This window comes from Ipomoea triloba, chromosome 8 (assembly GCF_003576645.1).
Source record: "Ipomoea triloba cultivar NCNSP0323 chromosome 8, ASM357664v1".
In the NCBI taxonomy this organism is placed as follows: Eukaryota; Viridiplantae; Streptophyta; class Magnoliopsida; order Solanales; family Convolvulaceae; genus Ipomoea; species Ipomoea triloba.
In genome coordinates this window covers 3,974,481-3,983,583 of record NC_044923.1, presented here as the reverse complement: position 1 = coordinate 3,983,583, position 9,103 = coordinate 3,974,481, and the positions used below count along the sequence as shown (strand labels likewise).

Here is a 9,103-nt window from a genome sequence, read left to right as displayed (position 1 = left end):
TGAGAGAAAGTAAATCATGGTAACTCATCAGAACACAAAAGCTAAACCTTTGCTTACTGCGCATAAGTAGCCTCCCTCAGATTGTTCCCACACCGTCATTGGTGAGACTAAATCTTTGGTCTTTCTTCCCAATTTTCATTCTACAATCTTGTTGGACTAGGATGTGAAGCTCATCTGGTGAGGAATTATTTGTCCCAGGTTTCACAGGGAGTCCACCACCTTATTGACCCAGTCACCCAGCGGTCTATTAGGGCAAGACTACAAATTCTTATAGATATCATTTCACATACACACTAACCTAATAGGCCGCTAAATTGACGGTAGCGACACCGTAATTTTCACACTATTTCTCTTAGCTATTTATACACTAAAAACTATGAGAGTTCATACAAAGCTTTAAACATCAAAATGAGTTTGCAGATTCTAATCGGGCTGATCATTCTTCTAGCTTCGCTCCATTCATCTTCCTCACAAACCTCCACTTTAAACAACGGTGCATCTCTTTCTGCACCACAAGATTTCCTCACTTCCACTCCAAACGGAAACTTCACCGCCGGCTTTTACCAAGTAGGCGAAAACGCTTATTCCTTCGCCATTTGGTTCAGTGAACCATTGATAGACGGCAATCAAACCGTGGTATGGATGGCCAACAGGGACCGTCCAGTAAACGGCGTTAAATCCAAGCTCTCACTCCTCAAATCCGGCAACCTCGTATTAAATGACGCCGGTCAAACAGACGTGTGGTCCACCCAGACAACCTCGTACTCCCCTGTCCACCTTAAACTCCTCGACAACGGCAATCTTGTTCTCCAAGACCCGACAATTCCAATCCCATTGTGGCAGAGTTTCGATTCACCGACAGACATTCTTCTTCCTCAACAACGCATAACCGGAACTTCAAACCTCGTCTCGGGGAGAAGCTTAACCAATCATTCCTCCGGCTTCTACAAACTTTTCTTCGACGCCGACAACGTTCTCCGCCTCCTCTACGACGGGTTCGGGCTTACCAGCGTTTTCTGGCCAAGCCCCTGGCTTGTATCGTGGGAAGCCGGAAGAACAACCTATAACAGCTCCAACACCGCCTTTCTTAACCCCTTTGGCCATTTCTACTCCTCAGATGACTTCAAATTCAATACCGCCGACCACCGCGAGTCCATTCCGAGAATACTGAAACTTGACAGCGATGGTAACCTTCGAGTCTATAGCCTTAAAAACAAGATTTGGAAGGTTACATGGCAGGCAATTTCACAAACATGTACGATTCACGGTATATGTGGACTCAACAGTTTATGCAATTACATAAACCACTCAGGTAGGAGGAAGTGTTCTTGTCTGCCGGGACATAGGGCAAAGAATAAAACGGATTGGGCATATGGGTGTGAACCGGAGTTCAATTTAAGCTGTGATGGCAATTCCAATTCGACTAATTTCGGATTTGTGGAGCTAAATCATGTGGAATTCTACGGGTACGATTTTAAGTACATCCCCAACATAACCCTAGAAGATTGCCGGCAAAAATGCCTGGAGAAATGTCGTTGCAGAGGTTTTGAGTACAATTTAGATGATAAAGACATAAACAAATGTTTTCTCAAGGCTTTACTTTTCAACGGGTACCGCTCCCCGGACTTCAAGAATCCAACGTACCTCAAAGTCCCGCAAAAAGCCCAGCAAAAAGCTGCGTTCTTGAACGATGTTAGCAGTGATCTCCAGTGCGAGGGAATGAGTGAAGATGTGGTGGTTCTGGGCAGAAATTACAGAGAAAAAGGGCAGAAAACGTGGGTGAAATCATTCCTTTGGTTCACTCTCGCTGTTGGAGTGTTTGAGATTCTGTGTCTCATCACATACTGGGTTAAAACCCGGAAAAGCCCCGAAGAAGCCATGATTGGTTACCGGAAGATCGCAGACAGGTTTCAGAAGTTCAGTTATGCAGAGATGAAGAAGGCCACAGGGAGTTTCAGTGAGGAGATTGGGCGGGGGAGCAGTGGGGTTGTGTACAAAGGAAAACTCCCAGACAACAGAATCACCGCCATTAAACGTCTCCACGAAGCTAATTATCAAGGAGAAGAAGAGTTTCTAGCGGAAATGAGCACAATTGGGAAGCTTAACCACATGAATTTGATTGAGATTTGGGGATATTGTGCAGAAGGAAAACACAGGGTTCTGGTTTATGAGTACATGGAGAATGGTTCTTTAGCCAAGAACCTGGATGGGAACAAGCTGGACTGGGAAACCAGGTATGAAATTGCAGTGGGAACAGCAAAGGGTTTGGCATATTTGCATGAGGAGTGTTTGGAGTGGGTTTTGCATTGTGATGTGAAGCCACAGAACATTCTTTTGGACTCTGATTTCAACCCCAAAGTCATAGACTTTGGGTTGTCCAAGTTATTGAGAAGAGATGCTAATGGGGGGTCACAGTTTTCGAGGATCAGAGGGACCAGAGGGTACATGGCTCCTGAATGGATTTATAACCTGCCCATAACGTGCAAAGTCGACGTTTACAGTTATGGCATCGTGTTGCTGGAGATGATTACGGGGAAGAGCCCGTTCAGGTTTTGTGGCGATGAAGAGAACAACATGGTGGAGCAGAGAAGGCTGGTGAGTTGGGTGAGGGAGAAGAGGAATGGTGGTTTTGAAAATGGAGAATGGGTTGAGGAAATAGTGGATGTTGGTTTGGATGGAAAGTATGATTTGAAGAGAATGGAAGTTCTTGTGGATGTGGCTTTGAAGTGTTCAGAGGAAGATAGAGATGCTAGACCTACCATGAGCCAGGTGGTCCATATGCTCCTTTCAGAAAATGAAGATTAAGAATGTCCCGAGCAACCAGTCAAGTTGGTCAAACAGTTAATTTAGTAACTACCAACTAATGTGGACTACTATTGATTGAATATTTGAATGTACCATGGTTTCTTGTTCTTCTAGTATGGTGTCAATTATATGATTGTTTTTAATAAAGTGTGGACCATTTGAACTTGATATTTATTTTTATGGTTGATGGTTTAGATTCAGTTGCTCCAATAAAGAACCAACATATAGCTAGCTATTATTGATTAAATGAAGGCATAACTATTCATTGTTAATACCCTATAATGAATGGTCATGATAATCGATTATGAATGGACATTATTTCATCATGCATGATGGCATCACTCATTATTTTTTTATTACTATAGAAGGTTCCATAATCTTCTCCTAAATACTGCTTATTGAACTAATGAGTTAAGTCCATGATTGCCCTGAAGGCTTAAAAGATCCCATAATCACCATGGTTCCTAGTCGTTCTCTAGTATGATGTCAAAATGAATTTGGAATACTAATTGAAGCCTTTTGGTCTTGAATTGTCGATATTTAAGTCTAATAGCCTAATAGGCTTGATTAGCCCAAATGTAACAACAACAGAATTTCTTTACAATATTAACCTAATTATTGCTAACTATTGGAATAATATTCATTGTCAAATTAGTCATTGAATAGGTAATGTGTGAGACCATCTAATGTGAAATAGTCTCACACAAGACGAGGTGTTCTGAGTAGACCCTAACTATTGAAATAATATTTATTGTCGAACTAGTCATTGAAAAATAACGAATAGGTTTTGTGTGAGACCATGACAAAATGTTGGCATGATTGATTTTTCATATATGAAGTAGTTCGAACTATCGACCTCTTTTAAGGGACAAGAATGCACGATTACTCGCACCTACTAAGCTGGTTCAACAATAACAAATGGTCAGGCCCATAGAGTGTAATTGAGTTCATGTATGTATTCCAGATTCCAGATATATAAAGATGTGGCCCATACAAAATTTGTGGTAATAAAGACAATCCAAAAACAGCCAAACAAAACATCACATCATTCCTCAATTGAAACCTTAATTTCAATAAGATTCGATGAGTTACGAATCTAATTGAGCATGCGTTTTGATGGAGATAAAGGGTAATATTCAAACCTATCACCTCACCAGCCTGTACTCTATCTTAACAATTATTATTATTATTATTATCATTGTCATAATTATATTTTTCTGATTTTAATATAAATATTAAATGAACGAAACGTATGGTTGTTAATTAACAAACATTTTCATTCAATGTCCATTATGCCCCCACAGGCGTTATATTAATATACCCATTTTTCAACCGAAATACTACAAAAATAACATTTCTGAATTTAATGTGAAATTCCCGAATTTACTTTCCAGTCCCTTAAAATTTTCAGAATTCAATTTTGCATCTCAGCCGGAAAATGTCCATTTTTTCCGATTGGTTCTTCTTTTCCGGCGATTTCTCATCGACGGGAACTACTGTTTAGAGCTCTCTCCGTCTCTTTCATCGGTATATGCCTGCAAAATTATTTTTTCTTAAAGACAGACTGATGGAAATTCTACAAGGGAAGACTGAAGAGCAACCCATGAACGATCGCCGGAGTTCAGGCGAGCTTAACATTGACCGACCATCTCCTATACAAGCACTACCGTCAGTCAGTTATTCGATCCTGCTAAGGCTGATTCGTTTGACGACGGCATTTCGGATTGCTTCCGTCGGCATACAGAGCCCGTTTTTCTCGACGCCGGACATGTAAGTCCGGACCTCTTTCCTAATCATGTCCTGCAGTACCGCCAGGAACTCCGGGCTGAACAGCGGCTTCTCCGCCGTTTGCGGCGGCGGCGCGGGTAAAAACTCGAAGCTTTGAGGTGCTGGCGGCGGCGGCGGTGGTTGTGATGGAGATGAAGCCACCACCGGGGAGAAAGAAATAGGGGGCGGTGGAGGCGGCGGCGCGTGGGATTGAGACGGCGGCGCGTGGGGTTGAACAATATGGGGAGAGTCGAGTTGGCTAGTTGGAGTTTCAGAGCTATCGGATCCGGGTAAAGAGAGAGTGAGAGAAGTGGGAGGATCAGAATCCGTTTCGATCTGCGGCACCGGCGTCGTAAAAACCCCGCCGGCACGAGCAACAGGCCGGAAAACCTGCGGGAGACTAGAATCGCTCAAATCAGATCCGGAGGGGCTCCCGGGGCTCACATAAAACCCGGAAACATTCACCCCCGCCGCCCCGACACTCGCCGATCTCTTCCTCGGCGGCTCGAAACCCGAATCCTCCGACCCGGACCCGCACTTCCGCTTCAGCGTCGAGTTCCAGTGGTTCTTAATCGCGTTATCCGTACGGCCATTAAGCAGCCGCGCGATTGTGGCCCACTTGTTCCCGAACTTCGCGTGCGCGCGTATGATCGTCTCATCCTCCTCCGCCGTAAACGCGCGGTGCTCCACCTGCGGCGACAGCTGGTTACACCACCGCAGCCGGCACGATTTCCCCGACCTCCCGGGAATCGATTTGCTAATCAGAGACCAATTCCTCGGCCCGTGTTTCTCCACAAGTCTCGTCAATAGCTCATCCTCTTCGGGGCTCCACGGCCCTCTGATCCGATCCACGTCTTTCTTCTGCGACATCATCGTCGCCATATCCGATTCAACAGAGAAAATTCAAAATTCGAAATTCAAAATTGGGGATTTTTGAGAGAATATAGGGAGGGATAGATATATACAGTTGTTGTATGTATAGTTGGGGGAGGAGAGGGAGCGGAGATTGTGAGTCTGAGAAGAGTGGTTATTGCCAAACAAGCGTATATATACGAGGAAAGGGAGGAATGGATAGAGACGACCGGTTGGGCCGGTGGAGTGACCGGTTGTAGTCTAGGTAAGGCAGTTACTAGCATACAGCTGGCAAGGGACACGCGTATAGCTTTGAAACATCAGAGTCGACATTTATATTTACTTCTTTTTTCATTTTCAAAAGCTACCCATACCCTCTCAATTTTATCAACAATTATTTGTTGTTTTTTTTTTTCTTTTTTCATTAGGAACTATCTCATGTACGACGTATAAGATTATAAGTTTGATTCTAACAAAAACTGTCTATCAACTTTTTTAATTTGAGTCGGTCAGCACTCAGTAGCTACAACCTCTCTCAACAAGAGCAGTCCATAAATGTTTTTAGTTTAAGTCGGTCAGAGTCCGCAGCTGCAACCTCTCTCAAGAGGTGAACTTTTGTTTTGTTTTGTTTTATAAAAATACTCAATTAATAAGGGGTGTGGGGATGAATGAATTTATGGCTGGTATTGTTTAACGTTTTTAAAATTTAAAATAAGAGGAAAAATAAAATCACCGACCGTTTTGGAAGTTAATAATAATTTGGTTTTGAAATTGAAGTGCAGCCATAGGGGGGGTAGGGGGAATTGGGTTTGACTGAGCCAGGCTGGAGAGCATTTAGGCTTCTGCAAGGGGCCTTCCTTAGATATTTCCCTCAAAATCCTTTCTTTTTTGTCATTTTTACTATAAGTTGTAGATAAGGAAGTTTAATGGAAATTTTATTCAATGGTTTATTATATTAGTACACATTAATATTTAAATTACACCATACGTATTGATAAATTCATTTAGGTATATATTTTTTTGAGTGACGAGGAAACCTGTAACTAATATTTGAGGATGTACACAGGTAAAATTTTACTCATGTGTAAAAACTCATAAACCACACAAGAGATGTATATATGTTTTTATTGTTAAATATTGTAAAAATAGTTATGGTGTCTCCACGACAATGGTCTGGTAGATGAGAAATCTCACTTAAGACTTGCTTCCAACAGCAAGGTGAAATTTAATTTCGAAAATTGCGGGTCTTTCTCATGGGCATGGGACGAGTTTATGGGTTTAAGATAAGTCTCGCAAAGCGCAAAAAATCTGAGTTATCAAAAAAATAGTTATGGTTAAAATAGAATTATAGAATTAAATTTTAAATGGAAATCTCTAATTAAAATTCCTCCAAAATATTAAGTTCAGCAAATGCTTATTTTGGGGAGTACATTCAACGGAAACTAGTGTGTTAGGCATAAAATAAAACACATCAAAATTTAATTTAAATAATTTCTTTTTACATTAGCTAATAGTTAAGAGTTTAGAATATATAATTAAAAAAAATCTATTCACAAATAATTATGATAAATATTTACCAAAAGTACTAAAACAAATGAAAATATTAATTTTAGAATAATATTCGAATATGCAAATAGCCTATTCAATGATAAATATACAAAAAGCACACGAAGTGATGATAAAGTGGGTGATCATGATTTTCATACTTAAATATTTTGAGGAGTCTGATTTTTTTTTATATAAATATTCTCTTTATCAAATTAATGGTACAGGATCTTCTATCCAAGTGGTTAATATAAATATTCTCCATTTATAAGTGGTGAATAAGAAAGTGCAAAACTTGTTTTCGAAAAAAAAAACAAAAAAAAAAGAGTGTAAAACTTTATATAAATAATGATTTTAAAAAATGAATAAATGAGTAAAGTATTAGTGGAGTGGAAATGAGCTGGCACAAGGCGACAAAAGAGGATGCACAGAAATGAGCGAAGAAAGGTTCAATATTTTTGAGCGATGCCAGGCTGTTAAAGCATACCCATCCTAACGGTATTTTGTTACGTCAACTACTCAACTTCCATGTGCCAATCACGCGTGCTGGGTCCCACCCCTCACTCACCATAACCGACTCCTACCAATTCCCCTTTTATCAAATCTAGCAAATTTTCCCAAACATAAATTATTAGTCTTATTACTATATTACCAACATAAACGAAATCAAAAATTTTCTTTAAAAACTGTTTTTTTTAAAAAAAAAATACATATGACACCCTGTTTGCCTCTTGAGAGTACTAGACACAACACTTTTATCCGTCTTGCCCATCGGACGTATGACCTGACTATCATATAACTTATTAGGAGCGCTTATAATGTACACAAAAAGTTATAATTAGTAGCGAAGGCGTAATTTATTTCATTACTTATAGACCGTCATCACATTGTTCGAAATAGGCCGAGTGTTGGACTTGGCTCTTAGGTGCTTTACCGACTTCCACTCAATAATCTCCTAGTCACCATACACTAGATATGACCGCTTTACCGACCCTGCCTACTTCTAGACTCAAAGTTCAGAAAAAATATAATTCAATTTTTTTAACATGGTGCACATTTTATAAGATTCGAATCTCTAATATTGCAGTTGCATTAACATTCGGATTAAAAACCGTTGATTTTATTAATGACATGTAGCTATAAATTTAGTACTCTTATAATAATATTTTTTTTGCGACGTATATTATTTATGGGTTAAATTAATTTTTTGTGCATATTTTAATTTTATAAATTTTAAGTTCGACATTTTATGTTTAATAAATAATTTAAAATTTTTATTAATTATGTATTACTATATTTTAAATCTCAATCAGAATTGGCTGGCCTGACGTTCTCACGCGTTCTGTTACCCACTCAAGTTGTACTTTGTCCGTACCTGCACGTATCGTCACGTGATAAAAATCCACCGCACGGTGCACTTCTGTTTATTATCCATAAATATATTTATTTTTTTCCCCAGAAATTTTCGGATTTAATTTGGGGACAAAGATGATCTTCTTGGACCACACATATTTTAGACAGTAACATGTGGGCTTATTGTTGTTAGAAGAAAATTTGAAAATTTTTAAAATTTCTTTTAATTTTTTTTTACTTAATTTTTCTCGTCTAATTCATTTCATCAGTCTGATTTTAGAAAAAAATTGTACTTAATTTCGGCAGTTGTTAGTCGTCGGAGATAGATAAAATTGATATCGGAATCCTAATAACCTGTAATAACAGGTCATTTATTGGTTTCTGAACTTTATTGCTTCAATATATCATGTTAAAGGGTGTAATCGTACTTTTTAAAAATTTAGGGAGCTTATTTGACTCTTTCTAATTTATAATTTTTTTATTTAACTAGTATTTTCGCCCGTGCGTTGCACGGAATGGATTTGTTATAATATTTAAAGAATATTTGGATCAATATACAGTTATATATATTATAACATCGAATATTATATAGCGCAATTGATGAAATTGATTGGATCAATTATGTTTTCTGATGTTTTCCTTTGAATTAGAACAAATAATTGTCCAATTACCCGGGCGTGGATAAATTTTTTTTATTATATATTGAGATAATAAAAATAAAGATGAAATTATAAAAAATTCTAATATTGAACGTGTACATTTATTTGATTATAAGATTAGT

The 9,103-nt window shown here is 38.8% G+C and overlaps 2 protein-coding genes across 2 annotated transcripts; one reads left to right on the top strand and one right to left on the bottom strand.

Moving 5' to 3' along the window:
* The first annotated feature begins 329 nt into the window (after positions 1–329).
* Positions 330–2,948, top strand: LOC116027204 (putative receptor protein kinase ZmPK1). Its single transcript, XM_031268685.1, has one exon. It carries the CDS (start codon positions 409–411, stop codon positions 2,803–2,805), a length of 2,397 nt encoding a protein of 798 aa, XP_031124545.1. The 5' UTR covers positions 330–408; the 3' UTR covers positions 2,806–2,948.
* Positions 2,949–4,061: 1,113 nt separating this feature from the next.
* LOC116027686 (transcription factor MYB44) lies at positions 4,062–5,603 on the bottom strand. Its single transcript, XM_031269402.1, has one exon. It carries the CDS (start codon positions 5,452–5,454, stop codon positions 4,483–4,485), a length of 972 nt encoding a protein of 323 aa, XP_031125262.1. The 5' UTR covers positions 5,455–5,603; the 3' UTR covers positions 4,062–4,482.
* Positions 5,604–9,103: the final 3,500 nt, after the last annotated feature.

Coding starts and splice junctions, on each gene's coding strand:
- LOC116027204 (XM_031268685.1), top strand. CDS start 409: ATGAGTTTGCAGATTCTAATCGGGCTGATCATTCTTCTAGCTTCGCTC.
- LOC116027686 (XM_031269402.1), bottom strand. CDS start 5,454: ATGGCGACGATGATGTCGCAGAAGAAAGACGTGGATCGGATCAGAGGG.